General features: G+C 44.5%; 2 protein-coding genes across 5 annotated transcripts in view; one reads left to right on the top strand and one right to left on the bottom strand.

Moving 5' to 3' along the window:
- The window catches only part of ATP6V1H (ATPase H+ transporting V1 subunit H), a 286,032-nt gene that overhangs the window by 52,351 nt on the left and 210,780 nt on the right, over window positions 1-22,901 (bottom strand). The window lies entirely within an intron of this gene.
- RGS20 (regulator of G protein signaling 20) overlaps window positions 1,170-22,901 on the top strand; it is a 43,673-nt gene continuing 21,941 nt past the window's right edge. Inside the window, exons 1-2 of one of the 4 annotated variants that reach the window (XM_062633394.1) lie at window positions 1,170-1,886; window positions 20,043-20,390. In XM_062633394.1, the coding sequence (XP_062489378.1) occupies window positions 1,764-1,886; window positions 20,043-20,390 (471 nt within the window). In that variant the 5' untranslated portion in view covers window positions 1,170-1,763. Of the gene's footprint in view, window positions 1,887-20,042; window positions 20,391-20,436; window positions 21,705-22,300; window positions 22,386-22,901 lie in introns of those variants that run through there. The other 3 variants (XM_062633395.1, XM_062633396.1, XM_062633397.1) reach the window with 3 other exon arrangements.

Raw genomic sequence — 22,901 nt, 5'->3', positions numbered from 1 at the left:
GAGAAGCAGCTGAGAGAGCTGGAGTTGTGTAGTCTGGAGAAGGGAAGGCTCAGAGGGGACCTCATTGCTCTCTATGAATACCTGAAAGCCAGATGGAGAAAGGAGGTGGTTGATTTCTTCTCCCAGGTAAGAAATAGGACAAGAGGTAATGGCCTCAAGCTGTTCCAGGGAAGGTTTATATTGGATATTAGGAAAAAATTCTTCACTGAAAGGGTGATCAGGCATTGGAACAGGCTGCCCAGGGAAGTGGTGGAATCATGGTCCTTGGAAGTGCTCAAAAACTGTGTAGATGAGGCTCTTACTGACATGGGTAAGTGGTGGACTTGGCAGTGCTGGGGTAAAGATTGGACTTGATGATCTTGAGGTCTTTTCCAACACAGTTGATTCTGATTTCTCCGAAAAAAGGCAGAGATGTGACCAAGACATGCCTTTTCATAAGAGATGAAATGGAGGCAGATGGCACTGTAGATATGACCAAGACACCCCTTTTCATAAGAGATTAAATGGAGGCAGATGGCATTGTATCTGCCTTATATCTACTGTGCTGAACTGTCAAAACCTTTGACTCTTGGCAGAAAAAAAAATGTTGGCTTACACATGTTTTTCAACTTGGAAAAAGATGTAAACTCAAAATAGATAGTTTCCCATCAGACACGTTTAAAATGGAAGCTTTCTTGCCTCCCCATTTATGGTAACTTCTCATTTGAAAGCTTCAGCTAACTCTAACAAAAGTACTAAAAATATAAAATTATTAAAACTAGAAGTATTTTGAAATTATTATTATATTAGCAGATTGATTCTTTTTAGTGCACACTAACATATGTATGAGTTTGACTTTCTGCATTCCAGGATAAGATGTTTTAAAAGGCTCCCAAATGCTTTCCCACACAAGGAACACGATTATTTGCTTAGTTTTCATTGCAACAGCATTGCTAATGACCAAAATTATAAATAATGTTAATAAAATTCTTTAAATTAAAATTTCACAATAATTTAATATTCCTCCTATTTTTATTTTTGTGTGTGTATGTGATTTTCCCTCAAAAGAGAAACCAAAAGAGAAAGCACCAAAGATAAATAGCAAGAGGATGTTGACAAACATCCAGGTCCTGGCAGACCTCTATAAAGCTAAGAGAAATAATCTATTAATAATCTACCTGCAGTCTTAGTCTTTATATTTAGTTTGTCTCTATCCTCAGAGATGGCTGCTACTCGTGTGGTGTTTTCATTGGAGCCGGAAGGATTACCAGTAGACCATCTGTTCAGTCAGTGAGAAGGCTGTGATTGACAGGTGCCACTGACCTAAGACAGACATCTCCATTTCATGCTGCCTGCAGAGTAGAACTACATGCTGAGTTGCTTCTTCCTTCAAGCTGCAAATGAAATACATCCACTTCAAGGTGGTAAAATGTGTTTCATTATTGTTACAGCCTGTTCCTCTGACATGTATTCAATTTACTAAAACCTATGAAGTCGTATATCTAATCTCTAAACTAGCATGATGCTGAGGGGATGAAGCGCTGCAGATATCTGAGGGCAGATAATCCTGTTTGTCTCCAGAACTGTGGAGGCTGCAGGAGGAACTGGCAAGCTGCAAGAGGCCCTGACGTTTGCCCATCAGTGTAAGGACGAGTCATCTCTATGTTATTGTCGTTCAGCCCAATGTCTGGGATTTGGTTTTGTTTCATTGTTAAATAGAAGTGGTGCTTTTCCAAGAAAGGTCGTTGTAAAATTGGATTCAGGAACAGCCTTTTTATTTCTTAATGTGGAGGCAAGTTTTGCTGTACTTCAGGACTCACAGCTACCATGCAGACAGCTGCCAAGCAAAGGAGACCTTTCAAAATGAAGAAGAAGAAAATATTAAAGGAGCACAGTGGATTTTCAAGGTAAGACAAAATCCAGGGATATCTAAATGTCCTGAAGGAGGGGTGAAATGCTGTATCTGGAAAGAAGCAGAAAGAAATAGTTAATGTCATGTATAACAGCCATATACTATTTGTCACCAAGACATCAGTATTCATGTAGTTTTTATTTATTTCTGAGGCTGTCCTATGCCCTCTTTTCCTCAGTGTGTTGCAATCACAGTGACAAAGGAGGTGGGGATCTACCTACCTGTTAAGTGTCTGTTTTCAAGCAACATATTAAACATATCCGTCTAAGTCATAAAAATGATTCATACTTTGTGAAGCTAATCTGTGGCTTAAAGGGTGAGGGAAAGCATGTTGTTTCATGGTATTTAAACACTGAAGAGGTCTACATTTTTTACTCATGCTACCTCAGATGATTTTTACTGAGAGTTAACAAAGGACATCCAAATGAAATCAAACACAGCGTAATACTAAAGTCTGTTTGGGTGTTACAGTAAATCCCTTTAGTTAACTTGTAGAGCTGGTTAACAACAGGCATGTAGCATGTAGATTTTGTCAAAAGCCCGAAAGCTGCCTGAGGGGTGAAACAATGATATTTATAGTGGGTAGCACACTCTGCAGCTCAAGAAAGCAAGAGAGACAGGTGCAAGAAACCATATCTTATAGAAACTTTGGTGCAAAGTGGTGCACTCTAGTGCATAGTAGAGAAGAGAATGTGACAGCAAAGTCACACATTCTCAGAACCACGAACTTCGGGGGTTTCTCAGACTACCTTAGCACCACAGTGGGGAGGGAATAAGGCAGCCAGTCAAGGTAGTTGGCAGGGTTGGTGAAAGACAAGACAGGGGAAGAAGCCATTCCCCGTTCCACATCTGCCCTACAGATGTTCAAGTTAAAGCAAGAATTGTGTTCTCCACCCTATCTGCTTACTTAATGCACATTTGCTTCCAGGAGGCCATTTAATTTGAATTACAGAAATACACTCATCAAAAATCCTAAATAACTTTCGTTACTTTTGCTGAGAGGAAATATTACAGAAGAAATACTCAGCCTCCTTTGCCACTATCAGGAAACTGTTTCCGATAATGAACCAAGCGCACTCCTTTTATAATTTCATGTCATTCTGTCTCATCATCTGTCCATTTAGCACTGGGGACATGTTGACTGTCTCAAAGCAGAGGGGGTTTTGTCACAGGCATAATGGCTCCTGAGTTCAACCCTTGGTAGTCGTAGCTTTTAAACCCATGTACTGAGTTCTTCACAGCTCATGTCTCCAGTCATTTTTCATTTAGCCACCCTTCATCCCAGGTTCCTTTCAGCTTGGTGATTACTTTTATGGCTGTTTGTTGCTGAGTTTCTGAGAACATGGTGCACAGGACTGAGTCAGGGGTCTCACTTATTACTACACAGACAACTTACTATTTCTCTGCTCTGCAAAGGGATTTATCTACAGAAGGACCTAAATGATACTGCAAGGTTCAGGACCACTTACTGTCCAAAGTTCCTTTCGTCCACTGGCTATCTGTCCCATTTACTTTGTTCTGTGCTTATGTTTCTTAAATGCTACAGCTCTGCCAGTGTGTCTCTGGTAGCAGGGACAGCCTGCAGCCACAGCCCAGGAGATACTCTGTAACCACTTCAGGTGAAATTGCTGTCATGTGGAAGCTCTTGTACGAGGTTACATGCCATGGAGAGCATGTCTCCAGAACTTAATAAACCTCATCAGCAGATGATCCTTTCACATATGTAATGTAAGCAATGCTACTAGCAGTTCATGAGTTTAGAAGGACTGTGTTAGTGATAGGAAATTAGAAAACTTAGACGTCTAGAAATGTGTACAGCCCTGAGACTGGGGAACTAAAATAAATTGCAAGCTTTACTTCACACAGGAAGGAAATACCTTTCATTTTTACTGGTAGGAAGCCAAGTCAGGGAGATTATATGATTTCCTAGTACTTAGGAAATCAACTTGGAAGTTTGTAAGGTTCAAGACCAGTTTGTCACTTACACTCCCAGAACAGCCAAGATCACATTGAAATTTCTTTATTTATTATTTTCTGATGGCATTGAAGCCTGCAGAAAGTTCAGATTCTTTCTGGTAAAATGTTTCCATACATGACACTAGTCACTATAGACAAACTATGTTCTCAGACCCATCATTTGTGTCTTTGATCAGACTGATTCCCCAGTCCTCATTAGTTCCCATGTTCATTTCCACCTTCTGTGAGATTTTGAATTTTATGTTTCTGAATGTGAGCAGTGGCTGCTTCTAACAGCAAGCTGTTGTATAATTCTACATGCCAAATAGTAAAAAAGTTGTAATATTAAATAAATTGGGATTTTAAAAAATCTTTTAACAGAACACTTGAATTAGGTTTATTTATTCCTGAACACGCTTTCAAAGAAAAACTGAATTGCAAGAGAAATGTTTTTGAAAAGTGGTAGGCAGAGTTTAAAGGCCTTTTAAATTCTCTTCATGACATTTAAATTAACTCAATGAGTTGTTTGTTTCTCCGTTTGCATTGCTTAAAAAGCCTTTTCCTCTGACATGTTTTCATCTTGTGTTATAGAAGTGGTAAAAAGCAAAAGTGAATAAACTGCTTCTGGACACAAAGGTGTAAAGACTTACTTCACCTGGCGCTAATACAGACACATTCTTGTGTGGTTCCAATGAACTTTTTGCAAGTTAACAAAATAAACACCCCAGAAACATTACACTGTACAAGGAGATGGTGAGAGGTTGCATATGTATTACACCTCTGAGGGCACTAGTAGGTGATAATGGGCCAACCAGTCTTAACCTGGGACCTCCACCCTGACTCATGGACCCAGCAACTCTATTTAAGCTCATCCCCGAGGACCTGTTCACTGTCTGCTTGAGCCATGCTGAAGGAGTACTGGCATCTGCTGAGTGAGAGCCATGCCTTATGTGGTGATGAAGCCACCTGGTTGAGACCTTAACCCCACCTCAGCTGACTTCCTGGCTTGATCTTAGCTGTCCCTTGTGAGCATGGGCTTATCTGGTGACTGTGGGACCTGATCTTAACCCTGATCTGAAGGGTAGATTTGCTGTGACACTGCCTTATGAAATGGACCTTGCTTGGATCATCCCTGTCCATACTGTTTGCCTTGCTTGAATACTTCTATAGGATGGCCTGTGGGATCCCCGTGGCTTCCAGCTCACCTCCCTGAGCATTCGTGTCTTCAGACTAAAAAAACCCAGTTCCCTCAGCTGTTCCTCATAAGACATCTAGTTAATCTCAGCTCTGAAGAAATCCTTTGGGTTTGAAGATGACAAACATGAATCCATGAATTGCATGTAATGTGGAAGTCGCTTGTAACCATGCATCGCTCATCTAAATTACTTAACAACTGCTATGAATCATGATTTGTTTAATAAAACAAGTCCAGAAAAGTAAAAAATCATAAAAGATGTTACTTGCAAAGGACAGTATGCAGCTGAATGCACTGCTTTGCCAAGTACTCTTCAAATGTCTTTAAGCAATGAGTGCTGTCAGTCATTAATTACTGTTAACAGACCCTCTGAAGTCAGATGTTGTTTTTATCTTTTATAAGAGTAGGAAAAGTCCTGATATTAGTAAATATACTCACCCTCTTCAGATATAATCTGTCCCAAGTACTTTTTCATGTCAGGAGTGTTTATTTGGTGAAGTCTGGTTTTCATACTTAGTCAGGGTAACATTTGTATGTCTTAAAGCTTGTGATTTTGTCATAGGGTGCTAGGAACAAATCAAACAGTAATTTATGCCAAGAACACATTCCTTCTGTTCTTTTGAACAGGTGTTGTGCTTAGTTAAATAGGCTGAAACATAGTTTAATAGTCACATTTTATCTATTTCTTATGTATGTTTGAGTTGGGCAGGGGACGCAAACTGTATGCCTGTGGATTGAATCACTTCACAGCTAACATTCTTCGTCTGTGCTAAAATAGTTATTCTTATACAACAGATGTAAAATATGAGGCATGTTTGATGCTCTGTTCTATTCAAGAGCAACATTTCAAAGGGACGCAGAATTCTGGAAGAGAAATAAGAGTATTACAGGGTATTTAGGACCACTGAATTATGTGCACCTAGTCTACCTGATCACTTCTTTGATAATACAGTATACTTCTAGGTAGGGAAAAAGTTGGGTATTTTGTTGAACAGTTATAGATTAAGATAATGATGTAAAATCATATGCAGTTGGTTTTAAAGGTAAGCAAAATTATTTCTAGGACAAACTGGAGAACATTATCTCTGTGGTCTTTTGTACTGGTTAATTTCATCTTATACCGTTATACCCTTATACCCTCTATAACAAGTGTTTACCCTGTGTCTGAAGTGTTTTTACTAGTCAAGAAAGGGTCAATCCTGCATATTTTACAGACTCTATCAGTCCTAAAGTATCGATCCTGTGGAGACATGTAGTGGTCAGCAAAATATTGGTGCATATCTCGTCCGCAGACCTATTAGGAAGATTAAGGCATGTCAGCCCCCAACCCTACAAGAGGGGTCAAGTGGAAAGTGGAAGTGGCTTCTCTTGCTTGCAAGAGTCCTCCTTCAAGGAAAAAATTGTTTCATTAATTGCCGCTTTCAGAAGTCACAAAGTTCTCCTGGGGCACAGGAGGCAGTATTTCAGGCTTACTCCATACCCAGGTCTTTAGCACTAATTAGGGTCAGGTCATCCATGCTGTGAGGACTGCACTAGTCATTTGGGGGGTTAGAGTCCTCCTTTCCATCTCATCATCTAAAGTGGTAAATATGTTAGTTTAACTATATTACTTGTAACTGTGCTAAAGACATTTTGTGTTCAAGTGATTTATGTTCATCAGGGCACGAACCTGCTGGTTGAGTAAAGTTTTCTGTGTTGGGTGAGGGAAGTAAAACAAACCGGTAAGATGGAAGTAAACCGTACATGACTGGAATTCAAAATACACATTAGTAGCTATTAAAGGTTACTCTCATAGCTAAAACCAGCATGATCTACAACAGGCCTTCTTCACCCTAATGACCACCATCACTCCATACTGCATTTAGGTGTGCTGGTGTCCTCTAGAGCCCGTGTGTCTGAGCTGTGGACTAGGTGTCTGCATATGTGTGAGGATGACTGAGTACACAGGGATAGGATTCAACAAGCCACCACTCTGGAGAAGTGGCCATCAACAGAAATACCAAATAACATTAGGCATACAACTCTTTTTTCTATTGTGAATCACAGACACAGACATGCTCCTGAAGTTAGTCCTGTCCTGCCGCAGGACAGGAGAGTGCTTTTGCATTTGACTGCCCATCAAATACTGGTGTTGCCCAAATTATGGAAAGTCCAGGTTCAAAACCTTCCTCTGAGGTGACTGGAAGCCATACACAGCAGAAGAATAACCTAACTACTGACCACAATGTGTCTGGGGTCCCTTCCTTCCCTTGTGTTGAAATCATTCTTTGCTGTATAATAATTTAGTATTCCTTATATAGAGGGGGTGGTGATGCTTTACTGTGCTTAAGGTACTTAGCACGCAAGAGTCTGAAATGCAATAAGAAATACTTCCATTTCCCTTTTTAACAGATATTCAATGAGGCCCAGTTTCAATGAGGCTGATTGGAAAGTCATCCTCCTTTTCCTCCATCTGGTTTTAGCTGGGTCCAAGCCAGGGAGGACACTTCTCAAAGCCGAGGCTGACAGATCACCTCCAGTGGCTAGGCCACCAATCTGGGAGATCAGCCCATGCAAATTCAGAGCGAAAAAAGGATCTGAGCCTGTTGCCTTCTGTATCTCCAACCTATATGCTAACAGCAGCATTCAGACATGTAGGTCTGAGGTGGGAGCTGGGTGCTATCTGGGACTGTGGCTCACAAATGAAGGGCAGTGCACATATAGTGCAAAAACAGTCCCCCTGACTTCTTTTGAAAGATGCAGCACAAATGCTCTTTCCTGTGACTGGGAGTTTCCTCTGTCCTTGTGAGGCAGCTCCCCATGCAGTGTGTTGGTGGTTTTGGGTTTTTTCTCACACAGAATGAGAAAGCACGTGCCAGTGCCTAGTTCAGGTCTGTGGGTCCTTCTGGAAGCCATGCAGGAGCACAGTGTGCTGTGAATGGGACACCCTTTAGCAAACCTAGCCCTGAACGACATGCAACAAGTCACTGGTTTGGCTAGTATCACTGGATAGGACTCATTTTCACCACTTGCTTGCTACTCCTGGGCAGCCTTGCAGAGACCTTTCATGTTTGGATGGGGTTTTCATCTCCCCATGCCTCCTCTGAATGTCCGTAGTAGATTAGTCTGCCCCAGGCAGCTTATACCATTAAATATAACTCCTTTAAACATAGCATGTTTTTATCTTTAGCGTCATACATGAATGTAAGAACAGATGAACACAGCTTATGCAGGAATTATTCTATCAGGCAGAAAGTTGTTTGGTTATTTTTCGCTGTGGGGATGGTGAACAATGGGGCAGGATGCCCAGAGAGGTTGTGAAGTCTATCCTTAGAGATAATTCAAACCCTTCCTGGCACAGTCCTATAGTGCCAGAGAACAGGAGGTTTGGAATAGACAGTCTGCAGAGGCCCCCATTCTATGAAACAAAGAGCTCTTTACAGTGTCTTTCTTTTTAAACTGTGCTATAATTACATGGCATAATAATATTTTTTAAATTAATAAATATTTTTCTTTTGCATCCAGAAACACTGTTGTGAGAATAGCGAGCTGTGTTGCTCAGCCTTGTCTATGAGCCAGCAATAGCTGTGCAGACAGCAATCAGAGGGCATTCTTTTGTAAAAGTTGTCAAAATAATCATGTGCTACACATTAATGGGTGGATTACTTGCACATTAATGGTGTGCAAATTTTCTAGTCCTCAGAGATACTTTGTGCTAATTTGCAGCCATGTGTTTTTCCAATTTAGTGATTTACGTATTTTACCTTTGAAATAGCCCTAATACTTTCTTTTTAGCTGTCCACCTTTGAAATGAAAAATGGGGAATTCTGGGCTGATTAGGATATTACTGACAGAAAGAATTCGATGAATAAAAAAAAAAAAAAAAGATAAACTATTTTTACACTAGTTCTGGAAATTTTTCAGCAAAACGATCCTAGACTGACCTGAATAACAGCAACTGTTTTCATTACTATAAGATGACCTTCTTTAAGGGGAAAAAATGTCATGCTAGTTAATAAATAACCCACTCATTCTAAACCTGAATCAAGTAATTTGAGATATGGGTAACTTCAGATTTACAAATGTATTAGTTTAGGTTATCCTTCCACCATAAAGAATAAACAGTTTAGATAAACAATACCGGGGAAAAGCAACATTTCTCTGAAGGCCTTCTTAAAAAGGTATCGAGTCTTAAAAAGGTGTCTGTGAATCAGGAATAATTGACCTTTACTCCATCTCTTTCACACCCCGGCTAATGAAAGTAAATGATTTCCAGTAAAACACAAAACCAAAATGAAGTACCTTTGTACATCACCAGCCCCAGAGTGATTAAGACATAATAAAGCTGGTGCGGCTCTGATTTACGTTTTCTCCTAGAGGCCATCATGTGGTAGAGATCACCTGAGCACAGAGTTGCCATCACATCCTGCTTTATTTCCAATACACCTCATATCCAATTGAAAGAGGAATTGTGCTCTCTTTTTTTTTTTTTCAGCTCAGATTTCTCAGGAATTTCTGAGTGCCAAAGGAATCCCTAAGTGCCAGAATAAGTCATGCTCAGGCTGCAAGTGTCAACCAGTCCATTCTAATTAGTAAAACCTTCTATGCATCTCACATCACCTGAGAGTGGTGTAGGTTGCAGTATCACTGAAGGCAGTTGTGTGTGGGAACTTGCAAGTGTTGTCTGACCTTTGCTGCCAGGATCAACCATCCTTAAGCCCTTCCTGGCACATGTTTACCTCGCCTGCTCTTTAAAACCTCGCTAACACAGACTCCACTGTCTAGGCAGCCTGCCCCAGTGCTTCACTATCTTACCATTAAAAAGCCATTAACCTAAATATCTCTGCCTACTTTTTAAATCCATTACTCCCTGCTGTATATGTAGTGAGCATGAAGAATAATTTACTCCTTGCCCTTGCCTGTTTGTATACAATGTGTGCTACCTGATACCTGTTTCCTATGACTGGTGCAAAGACACAGAAGTCATAAATCACATACAGGTTTTTTCACAGCAATTTCTTTCCACAAAATAATTCAGAGTCTAGGGGAAAATAAATGTTTCTTTCAAGCCATTCAGAGCTTACTCAGTCCTACATTTTGCTGGCCCCTTCTGTGCAATAACAGGACAGCTTTTTACTCACATTTATTTGCATCTCTTTATGAGCCTGCTTCTTCTAGTCAAAAGAAAGATGCAAAAAAGAGATCAGAATATCCTACTGCAAATACCATCATTTCAAAGTGCAGCTCCATGTTGCTAGGTGACAGCCATGTGCATGCTCCTGAGAGCCGGTCAAGCCCAAAACCCTGCCAAGCCAGGAAATGCAAGGGAGAGACTGGAGGCAACACAAGGGGTGAAACCACTTTTCATGTACAATAGAAGTAAGTGTATATTTAATCTCAAGCATTCAGACTTAACGCTGAGGCAGGCTGAATGTTATTTTTCCATCAGTCAGCTCCAAAATGTGTGCTGAAGGGTAATGCTTGGGAAATGGCAAAGATCTGTGAGGAGGAGAGGCCTGGCTTGCAGTGAGTCTGAGCCTGTTTACTGGCTGGTTTTGATGTCTGAAATGTTTTGGTCTTTTCCTCAGCTCAGCCTTGTGCTGGGTGCTGGAACTTTGGGAAACTTAGATATTGAGGTCTTTAATTATACAGATCTTCAGCCTCCCACTAGATGGGGTTGCAAACAGCTCAGGAGGCTGATTGTCCTCAACAGTATACTTTTACTGTTATTCCCAAAATAAAGATAATCTAAAATACCATAGCATAGAATCACAGAATCATAGAATAGTTAGGGTTAGAAAGGACCTTAAGATCATCTAGTTCCAAACCCCCCTGCCATGGGCAAGGACACCTCACAATAAACCACGAAACCCAAGGCTCTGTCCAGCCTGGCCTTGAACACCACCAGGGATGGAGCATTCACAACTTCCTTGGCCAACCCATTCCAGTGCCTCACCACCCTCACAGTAAAAAACTTCTTCCTTATATCCAACCTAAACTTCCCCTGTTTAAGTCTTAACCGTTACCCCTTGTCCTATCACCACAGTCCCTAATGAAGAGTCCCTCTCCAGCATCCCTATAGGCCCCCTTCAGATACTGGAAGGCTGCTATGAGGTCTCCACACACCCTTCTCTTCTCCAGGCTGAACAGCCCCAACTTCCTCAGCCTATCTTCATACGGGAGGTGCTCCAGTCCCCTGATCATCCTCGTGGCCCTCCTCTGGACTTGTTCCAACATTTCCATGTCCTTTTTATGTTGAGGACACCAGAACTGCACACAATACTCCAAGTGAGGTCTCACAAGAGCAGAGTAGAGGGGCAGGATCACCTCCTTCGACCTGCTGGTCATGCTCCTTTTGATGCAGCCCAGGATACGGTTGGCTTTCTGGGCTGCAAGCGCACACTGAAGCCGGCTCGTTTTCATTTTCTCATCAACCAACACCCCCAAGTCCTTCTCTGCAGGGCTGCTCTGAATCTCTTCTCTGCCCAACCTGTAGCTGTGCCTGGGATTGCTCCGACCCATATGTAGGACCTTGCACTTGGCATGGTTAAACTGTTATATTAACTGTTAAAAGCAGGAACAGATTGCAACAAACCAGGAGCTGCCCAGTGACGCCATCCAAGCAGCAGCCAACGATCTTACAAAATGTCATGTCAGTTTTCCTTATTCACTGTTGCATGTGCTTAATTACACTCACAAGAAGGATTAAAATTGTTCTCAGGAGTCTAGAGATGTCAGGTGTAGGCTGAGAGATTCATACAGAAAAAGGAGAAGGGCTCAACTTTGTTCCGTTATTCATTCATTTCTATTTGTGAACATAGCCTAATTTCAGGAAGTAGCTGTGATTTTTGCTGTGACATCTTGTGTGGTTTACTTTAGGGCTCAGTAAAGAAGAAAACAGTTCTTACTGTTCTATTGACTTCACTGTTTCTTTTGAGGGTAAGCAAGTTAAGAGCAAAAAACAATGGATCAAGCTTAGACCAAGATGGGATAAAGTATTTTTTCACGAACTGCATAATGATTGGTGTTTATTGTCAGAGGTAAGAGGATTATAATATTTTAAATTATTAACTTATTTGTATTGCAGTGCTTGAATTTGTAAAATCCACAGTCTTTTTATTACCAAACTGATTTGTTTAAACACAAGCATTCTTCTGGGAGAGTTGTCTTTCAGGAAGAAAACCTTCCTTTAGGGATTCCTTTCCAATCCTGGAGTTTAATATCCAAAATAAGCTTTGGCACTCAAACTCTTTGTATGTTTTGGTACTTGCAGCTTGTGCTCAGATTTACACAGGTGCTGAGACTGCAATGGAAAAGTGGCCAAGTTGCTCCTGTCCATCCCTTCATCCTGTTTTTTCATTTGGAAATTCTTGCTCCATTGACAAATTACGTTACCCAGAGTTCTGCATGTCAGTAAATGGGATATCTATAACATCTGTATTTAATGTGGTCTCTAAATAAGAGGGTGAGAGTGTTTATCAGTTTGCGTCCAGATCTTCTGGATGGTTTGGCATGGAATAGTTGGATAATCCTCCAGTCCGAAGACTGATGAAGTGAGTCACAGCCTGGCACAAATGCCAAGGACATTTCTTCAAACTAGCATTTCTTTATGTTCACTGAAATGTTTGATTCTAAAAGATGGTTGTTATTTTTATGACAGACCAGACTTCCTCACTGCACTGTGTTTATTCTGCCATACAGACCTCATGCAGATAAATGCATGTGCTTTATTTAAGTACAAAAATAGCATCTGCTTGAATGATTTACCTGACCAACAATGGCATGCTATAAAATTGTTTCAGACTCATAAAAAAACTCTGAAGTATCATACTGGCTTCTAAGCAGGCACATTTTAAACAGAATAAAAAGCCAAACTCTACTGATTCTTACCAGCCTTTCCAGATCAGGAGAAATAAGTTAAAGGTATTACAGATCAGAGAAGAAATTACAGGCTACTGCAGACAGAACACATTCAGTCCCATTTTGTCTTTTCTGTTTGGTCAGGAGGTAAGTTTAAAATGAACTGTGGAAAGGAGATTGGGAGGGATGTTTCCTTTGCCCAGGCAGAGAACATGGTCCTTCAAATCAGTAGTAAAATAGAGGGAAACCATCTGATCTGTTACTGAGTTGTTTTGAACAACAATGTATAAAGATGGGTTATAAAAATAGGTTTGTCCAAATTTCTGCCCGTATGGACTGCTGTTCTCCCTCTCTCAGGACCCATGTAGAATCCACAGCAAAATGCACTGTATTTCCAATTGCAGGGAAACATAACAGACAGCTCTGGAGTGGCCAGAAGAAAAGGTCCAGCCTGCAGAAGGGACAGTCAGTCCCTCTGAGCATCAGACGGGAGAAATATGGTTCCACATATGGAGCATACTTTCTGGAAAGCTCTGGGTTTTTTCCTTCGTTTTTTTCTCTTGAGGTCCTCTGTATCTGTAATCTGTAACTTGGTAATCTGTGGTGTCAAGGAAGACCTGGCAACTGATACTATTTGTAAGTCTGCCCCTAAAACTAAAGCAAATATGACATTTAGCCAGTAATATGTGCTGTCTGCAATCACAGTCTCTCTAATCCATGCATACACTCCTATGTGGGTAAGATCACATAAGGCATCTCTGAAAGAAAGATCAGTTAAGAGATTCTGCAGGCCTTTCCCAGGCCTTTCCCCTCACTTCTGTAGGGGTACAGGAGTATCATGACCTCTCTAAATCAGTACTTGTTCAGAACCATTAATAACTTAGCACACTGGGGTGCATATCACCTAAAGTTTTCCCATTTCCCAAATACGTTCACACCTTCTCCTCACTGCCATTCTTATCAGATCAGCTCTTCTTCCTCCCATCATCATTCAAAAATCTTTTCAAGATGATAGAGGAGTACGCCTGGCCACCACCTCAAACTGGTCCTGCAATGAGACGAACATAGAGTTTGCTGTTCATCAGCCAAGAACATTCTTGTTTCTGATACTATTCTTTTTAACCTTATACTCTATAGCAGTCTCTTATTGCCTGATCTTTATTCTTTTGTTCTTCTTTTTTGAATGAATTATAGTGTAGTTTAGCTCTGATCTCTTTTCACGTTCTCCACCACATCTTTTGAGTGATTTTCTCACATCAGCTTTTAAACATGGCTGCATAATTCCTCCAATTCCTCCATATTTTATAAGGTCCAAAAACTGATAAAAAGTCAGTGACAGAAGTCACAGTGACTTCCTCGGGAATCTTGTCAAGCTGGAATATTAATGTGCAGCCATGTTGTGCAACTGCGCTTTCAGAGTCACTCTGAACTACTGTGAAACCTCAAGCTGTTCAGGAACATTGCTTCCCAATTGCCCCATTAATCTTTGTTTCTGAATCAGCTCTGGAATGTAACTACAAAAGACTTTCTAGACCTACAAATTGCAGTCATGTCAGTTTTGGATTCTTCTTTAATTTAACTATATTTATTACTCACCAAGCACCTGTGTGGTAAAAAGTCTGTGTAATAATTAGGTTATGCGTGACCCAGAATATCCGTAGTATACCTGCAGGTTGTGGCTGGATGGGTACCTCTTGAGTGACATTGATCCTATAAAGATATTTTTCCTTTGCTAATCATGAAAAGAGGAAAATATTTATGTCTTCAGTTTTAGTTCATTTAATTTCCGTTACTGGCAGGGAAGAGGACCCCGCACAAAGAATAGTGCTTTGGCACTCTCCTTCAGCTGTGGAGGGGTCCCCATTCAAACTGTAGGTGCACAGTGACACCTTCTGGAAGCTTGTCACGAGAGCTACTGAGCAGCTTCCTGTCATCAGCTGGAAAATCACAATTTTTATATGTAGAAGCTAATTTCTTCTGGTCAGTGTTTTGCCCAGACCTTTGTTACAGGTTCTATGACGTCGCTGGGACTTAAACTAACATAATGTTGTTGTGATGGGATTTTAAAATCAACCCAAATCCGTAGGGTTTTTTAATGATTCCAAATAATTCAAAGGTTTATGGAAAAAAGAAAAAGGAGGATAGAATTATAGATGTATGCTAACCTCATGATTTAAAAACGGAAGTGTAGTTAGTATTACATTTTTAACTAATTATCAATATATAGAATACAGCGAGGCTTCAATTTGCCACACAGGACAAATGAAATGAAGGGCATAGTTTCTTAATGCAGCTGTACCTCAGCAAAGATTTCATTTTTCTGTGTGTCGGACTGCAATTCCTAATCAGACCTCCTTTGCCCAGGCCACCAAGTCTATCAGTCTGCCAGAAACTGAGTCACCCAGGATTTTAAGCACATAAGTTGTGCCACAGAACTCCATCCGAGGGCTCACAATCACTACAGTGCCTGCATGCATCAGCTGGACTGAGACCAGAATGGGGAGCAGAGTCGCCTCTGAGCTGACAGTGATGCTATAAACCCCAGCGTTCAGTCCTACTACAGGAAAACATCTTCTATTTCTAACATTTAATACCATCTCAAAGATTATTTCTCTTTATGCTTCCTCTTCCTTAGAAGTAAGAAGGATGTGATATGTAGGAGTGGAAAAGAAACAGGGTTGTGAGTGGAGACAGCGGAGGCTAATTTCCAGACTTCCCAAGACTTCAGAGTAGAGGCTGACTAACACAAATGCTGAAGCAGAGAGTTTTGGCAGAACATACATCTGGGATTGGCCAACCCTGATAAAGTACATCACCCCAGAAAATAACCTTACAGTGCTGAAATAATTAGAAAAGTACTAAGCAGAGCCATCAATAGCAAACAATTCTGGTTGCACTGAGATCAAAGCCAAGTCTAGCCATGACGATAACTTCTCAAGCATTAGTCCTAACATAATGCAATCACAGGTTTTAGAATAAGACCTTAGTCCTCCAGCAAAAGGCTGAGAAACCCTGTGCTGTATATATATGCAGCCCAACAGATACATTTTGACAGTATGAATGGCATTGCATTGAGAGGAACTTCCCAGTGGGATTTTCACCTTTGGGCTTACACAGAATAAATTCTACTGGTGAATTAACATGTTGCTATTAACATTGATGAAAAATCAAGTACTAACTGGCATCTCTGTGTGTGCGACAAGTCAGTTAATGCTCTGCGGAACCATGCAGGTCTGTGGTTGGTTTTCCATGTTAGAAGACTGGTTTATTTTGCCCCTCATCGTCATTGAACCTACATCTTCTATTTGAAGTCAATTGCCAATAGATTCATTAAGAGAAGTTACTTACACCTGTAAGGAACTGATGTTCAAAGAATGCAAACATTTAAAAGTTAACAAAGCTGTTTCCCATAATATCACTGGTGTTATATTCACTTTAACATATGGGTATTTAAAATGCATCTTTTAAATTTTTATTTTTTTTTTTTTACATTTTAAGTTTTTATTAAAAAATAAGATGAAGCAAACACTAGAATACTGCTGATATATTGAAGAAAATTGAAGTACAACTAAAGTCCCTGGAAACTCATTTTACACCAGAAAATATCTTCGCTCCCAGAAAAGCCTATCAGTCTTCAAAGTGATTTGTAACAAGTGCACTTTCATGTCAATGAAAATAGTAAAAAATGGCTTCTCCTTTCTGTTTGAATTGCTCCCTAATTCACTATGAATTAGCTCCATTCAACAGTTTAGAAACTCTCAATTTAATAATTGAAGTGAGCAGGAAACACTAAAATAGACTGGTACCTGTAATTCACCACACAAATATGTATGACCGCTCCTTGGGCAAGGAGCAGAAGCTCAGGTATGAAGCCCAGCAATCTGATTTAACACCTAAAAGCAAAACAGGCCCCAGAAGAGCTGGTGTGTGCATTAGGTCACCCACTGAAGTCTGACTGTTGAAGAATGTGGAATACAAAGTTATTAAAATACAGATACATGTTCTATATTGCCTTTCTTATAAGCTGTTCTTAACATTTTCAATGAGAACAAATAAAAGAAAAGGTGTCATACAAGTTTGCAATAATAAAGATAACAACACCTTTCTTCATTTCCACAAAGACAAAATTAGGAGAATATATTAACTGGACAAGTCTGCAGAAAGAGAGAGAATGGAGTCTAAGAAACATACAAAGGGACAATACTAAATAGCAAGGGCACCCTCAGATGAAGCCATTCATTTCTGATGTGGAATAAAACAAAAACTACTGCATGGTAGATAGACTTCCCTCCTAAAAGTTTGTCAATAACTTACATAGACTTAATGTGAAATGTTCAGGGGAGTCTATGTCGTGGTTTAAGCTAAAGGGATTTTCTTTTCCTAATGCCTTACATACTAGTAGCTAATATAAATACTGAAATTTAGTCCTGATTTAATATTTACCTTGTATGTTAGAAATAAAAGTGATATTATATGGGATAATTTTATTAAACACACACTTTGCATGGAAACTCCATTTTCCATAACATATTTTTTTGAAACAAAAACAAGACCCAGGCCAAATACTCCCATGCCTAACTAGATTGTCAGGGTGTTTACATTTTGCTTTCTCTCTGTCCTAGTGAAGTTAACCTGTACAAAGCAGGGCAGCAATGGGAATTAAGAGTAATTCCTCCCTGGCAGAGCATGAGGCTCACAAAGTCCTTGGCCAAACCAAAACATCCTTGTTGTCAGCTCTGTTCCCGAGCTGAAAGTCAAAACACTGCACTGCACCAGCTACCAAGAAGGGGAAAAATGACTGCTACTGCTGAACCCAGGACAGTCACAGACATGCATGAGCATAGCATGCTACTCTGATGAATGAGGGAATTTTTTTTCACACATGAGAAATGCATGTTCAGATTCCTTCCGGGCGTTTGAAGGGATTCAGTCTGTGTCTTTCAGCTCTTAAGGTCCCTCAATGTTAAAACCCATTTCAAAAAAGTCCAAGCACTTGTTTATCCAGTTCTGTCTTACACAGAACTGTTTATCCAGTTCTGTCTTTTACTGTAGTGACAGGACAAGGGGTAACGGGTTAAAACTTACACAGGGGAAGTTTAGGTTGGATATAAGAAGGAAATTCTTTCCTGTTAGGGTGGTGAGGCACTGGAATAGGTTGCCCAGGGAGGTTGTGAATGCTCCATCCCTGGCAGTGTTCAAGACCAGGTTGGACGAGGCCTTGGGTGATATGATTTAGTGTAAGGTGTCCATGCCCACGGCAGGGGGTTTGAAACTAGATGATCTTAAGGTCCTTTCCAACCCTAACGATTCTATGATTCTATGATTCTATACAGCTCAACATCAGCCTGCATCTGTTATTCAGGGAGAAAAGAGAAGATGCCTGGTTTTGAGAGCACTTTAACCCTCTAAACTGCTCAGCTGTTTCAAGGATTTAGGTGGCTGCATACATATGCAATGATTCAGATGTACCTGCCTACAGAGCTAGGTAGAGTTGGCTACAAACACCAGGCACTGGAAGAAGATTAGGAGAGCATGAGTACCATCTCTTTATACAGTGCTATACACTATCACTGTGCATCACCAGTACTGAAACAAAAAAAAAATAGCCATCTTTGATAAGGTATTAGTTCATCATGCCCTTCCTGATAGGAATGCAAAGGATGAAGCAAGACCATACCTTCCAAAGGGGTTACACTATGCCAGTTTTTTAAACCTGAACTTGTTCAAGCATTCCTGCTAAGATTTAGAAAGCTAGCTTGGACTGTAGTCCAGAGAGGCCTTAGGGGAGTCACATCCACTCACTGGTCTGGGAAATGACTGCCCTTCCTAGCAGAGTGACTCAAGCTGGATTCAAAGGCCAGTGGTGTTAAACAGGTGTTTGGTCTCAGGGCACATGAAGAGCTACCATGGTACATTTACTGAGATTTTCTTGCCTTTTCTCTGCCAAGGAGTGAGCCAGCATCATTTAAGCTTAATTGGCAAACCTACAACACTTCCACGGGTCCTGTCCAGGTCTTGACAATTGCAATTCAGCAGAGTAATGCATTTAACGTCCCAGCTGTGTGCTTTGTGCCACCACCAAAAGGGCAGAGATTTGCAGAAGGGCACCTTGCCACCCTGACAGTCAAATACTAAGTGGGGTTTTGGGGTGGGGCGTTCTATTTTTACCGCTCTCCTGGAAAAATTGTCCAGCTTCCACCCTAGTTCACCTCTCTGAATAGACCTCGGGGAACTCTCTGCTGCTAAGCAACAGCAAGCTCTCCATATGTGCAGGAATGGCATCTTTCCCTGCTGGTCTCAGCTCTAACGAACACCTTCCCCAGGCACAAACAGCACGACAGCCATGTTCTCTCATTGCAGCAGCAGTGGCTTTAGCCTTCAAGGGCGGTGACATCACTGTAGGAAGGGCATTATTCATGCTGTGCATACTTCAGTCCCTCTCTGTCTCTTTGATGTCTAGAGAATGGCTGTAGGCCGGAAATGGGGAATATTTTGAGAAGGGCTGGGCTTGATGCAAAAATGGAGCCCTGAGAAGAAACAGGCAGAAATCATTGCTAGAGAAAAGGGAGGCAGAGGCCGAACGGAAGCGATTTCTGTCTGTTCCTGTTCTGGGCTCATGCTCTAGTAAGGTGTCTTTCTCTCTCAGGACACTGATACTCGGCAGGACGGAGCAGATGATGCTGCCCTGTCACTGGCAGAGCAGAGCGTGCTCGCTGAGCAGCTGGGAGGGTTCAGCACCATGGACAGAGCCGGGCGGCGGCGGCCCGGTGCGGGGTTGGGGGCTGCTTTTTGGGGCTGTTTTAACTTGAGGGGTGCAGGTTGTAAGTAGCCAACCTCTTCCCCGTGCTACTCCGACACCATGGCCAGCCCTGAGCCCCACGGGGCACCGTCTCCGTACGAGAAGTCTCCTCTAGTCCTCTCCTGAAGGGCCGGCTTAGGAAAGTTAAGACCGGAGAGCGTGACTGCGGCGGAGCGAGGGGCAGCCCCGAGCACAGAGGCGCCGATCAGGGCGGGGGTCGGAATAGCACCGCGACGGAGGGGCTCCGCTCGGGGCTGGGCTGTGCATGGCTCCCGCCTCCCCCGGTAACGCTTATTTTGTGTTTCTCTCTCTCTTTCCCCCCGCCCCGTCACCCTGCTCCCACACCTCCCCGCACGCCGCAGACTCCAAGGCCTGCCGGGCCCCTCGCCCCGCTGTCAGCTCTGCTCTCCAGCCCCTTTCTGCGGCCGCAGCTCGCCTCCCGCCGGCCCTGCACGCGCTTCATCTCGGCGCCCCGTCGAGACGCCACGGGGCCCCGCTTCGGCCCCACGGGCTTGGCGGCTCTGCTGGCAGGCACCGAGGCAGCCGCCCGCTGCCCGCTCGCCGCCCTGCTGCGGGGCCGCTGGGCTGAGCAGCCGCCGACCCCGGCGCCGCCGCCGCCCAGGCGCCTCTCCCCAGAGCGCCGGAGATGCCCAGCGTGCCACGGAGCCGCGCCGCCGCAGCCCCGCGCTGTCCCCGAGCCGCCCGGCGCCGTGAGTACCGCTCGTGGGGCCGCGTCCGCCCCTTCCTCCTCCTCCTCCTCCTCCTCTTCCTATTCCCCACACCGGGAAAGCCGCTCCCGCCCACGTGCCCCCAGCCGACACCGGCGTGGGAGTCTCCAACACTCCACGGGCAAAGCCCGCTGCTTCCTATTTCTACATGCTCCCCAGAACGCTCCCCGAAGCCAGCGACTCCAGCAAGGCGGCTCCTGAGGCCGCCCTGCTCCGCAGCCGGTGCACAAGGGGGAAGGGAGCATCCCCGACAGCAGGGCTGCCCGACAGGCGTCCCGGGAAGGCGCAAAGCGTTCGTGCAGCTGGACAGTCTCGGTTTCACGGGAAGACCGTGTCGCTCTGCCTGGGGACAGCGGTGACCCAAGCCAGCAGCGGCCGTCCCGTTAACCCTTACCCCGCCGACGGGCGCGCTGCGCCCTTCCAGTAGACTGGGTTTGGGTCTGCCCGAGAGGCCGCGGTGGCGGGGCGTTATCGGTGAATAGTCCCCAAAACGTGGCAGTGTCGGTAAGGGAGCTGCAGAGACGATCGCCCGGAGGAGCAGGGCTAGAGCCGGGCCCGACAGCCCCTGCCCGGGGCACACTTCTTCCAGGGGCTCCCGTGGCCGGGGTGCATCTGCCCCGCTAAACCGGGAGAGCTAGACCGAGAGAGCCCTTTGGCGACGAGCTGTGCGCCCAAGGAAGGCAAGAGACGGCTGGGGGAGAGGGAGGATGCATCCTGCAGTTACTTAAAATGCAAGCGTGCTCCAATCTCGGGTTTATAAGCACGACTCCTATTCTTTAAGGCATCTATGTACATTCAAACACGAGCACCGAGCCCCGCGGCGGCATCGCCGCCTCTGCAAGCCCTTCCCACCACCTCCCCTGCGCGCACACACACTCACACGCTCTCACGCTGGTTTCTCCGGCATTCCCCCCCGCCGGCGCCGGCCCCATGGCTCCCCCCGCGCCCTCCCCACGCCGCCGGCGCCGTGCCGCCGCTGCGGCCGCTACTCCCGTTGCAAACGGCCCCTGAAGCGCAGCACTGCCCTGTGCTCGCCTCCCCGGGGACGGCCCGGCCGCAGATCGCCCCGTCGCGCCTGGCCCGGAGGGGAGGGAGAGCGGGCTGCCGCCCTTGCTGCCCCCCGCTCCGGCCACGGCCAGCGAAGCCCATCCGCACCCTCGGCCAGCGTCGTGAGGCGAACCCGCGAGGGCCGGGCGCATGCGCGGGGCTGGCGAGCAGCCGTCCCCGGGCGACCAGCCCGCCGCTACCGGAGTGGAAGCGGGCGAGGAATGCCGGCGGGGCCCCGCCGCCGACACCGTAAGTACCGCTCGGTCTCGCCCGGCACCCGCCGGGCACCGCGGCACCGCGCCCCGGGCAAGTGCGGGCTCTTTGCCGGCAGCCGCGACCCCCGTGCTGCAGCTGGTGCCGCCCCGGGTGCAGCGGGACGGGACGGGAGGCGCTGCCGACGGCGCCCTACCCGGGAGCAAGCGGAGGGACCGGGCGCCAAAGGCGCTTCCTCTGGTCTCCCGGAGCGTCGGCAGCGCTGGAGCTCGCACCGCCCTGTCCTTGCCCAGGGGCTCCCGGTGCCGCTCTCTCCGAGTCTCCAGCGTGTGTCACCCGGCCACCTCGGCCCCGGGAGCGAGCAAGACGCTCCCCCCGGACTCGGCCCCGCCGCCGCTCCCCGGGGCGGGGGATCGAGCCCCGCTCCGCGCCGCCTCTCTCTACCCAGCGCTCGGGTCGATCGCTCTCTCCCGCCGTGCACTCAGAGGCCCTTCTTCCTCTTCTCAGGAGTGTGGATGAAATCAAGGCAACATCCATCACCCCTCACCCACTTCCGTGAGGGGAGTCCCGCGGTGCGGCCCTTGTTGGAGCCTTCCCCCGCAAAGTTAGGGAGTAGCAATAAGGAGAGTTCCCATATAGACTCTTCCAGCATAAGCCTGCCACATCATGTGTCCTCGGGTGAGAAAAAGAGCTCTTTCCGAGCTTCGTCATCGGCAGGTAATGGGAATTGGACACAGCTGCAGAAAGTGAAATAAGATTATCCTTGTACATGCCAGTACGAGTTACAGTAGTTTAATACTGATGTAATTTACTTGGTGTGCCCATTCCATTATTTTATGTTTGCTACTGAAAAATGTAAGATCAAACTTTTCATTAACTGCTGCCAGTACGACATAAGGGTGAGGAGTCTCCTTGTACCTTTGTGCCCATTGCACAAATGAACATCAGCATCAGGCCCAACGCTCTGCGGAGGTGCATAGTGTGGTGCTGGTGACGGCATTGCTGGACTACGGGACCAAAACCAGTAACCATGAGTTCAGATACACAGAGCACCAAAATTACTATCAGGTAGGAGTCATACTTGTGCTCAGGTTAAAATCAGGAGCGTCCTTCTAAACTAAGAGCATGTTCAACTCAACTGAATGTAAAACTAGCACTGTGATTTGTAAAATGCTCTAAGATGAGAGAACAGCTACTTTATTTCGCCTTTAATTTCTTATCTACTTCCCTCCC

This window comes from Pezoporus occidentalis, unplaced genomic scaffold (assembly GCF_034315485.1).
Source record: "Pezoporus occidentalis ecotype Australia unplaced genomic scaffold, CSIRO_AGI_Poc_V1 ctg4, whole genome shotgun sequence".
Taxonomy (NCBI): Eukaryota; Metazoa; Chordata; class Aves; order Psittaciformes; family Psittacidae; genus Pezoporus; species Pezoporus occidentalis.
The sequence above is the reverse complement of the archived record's forward strand: the minus strand, read 5'-3'. Positions and strand labels throughout refer to the sequence as shown.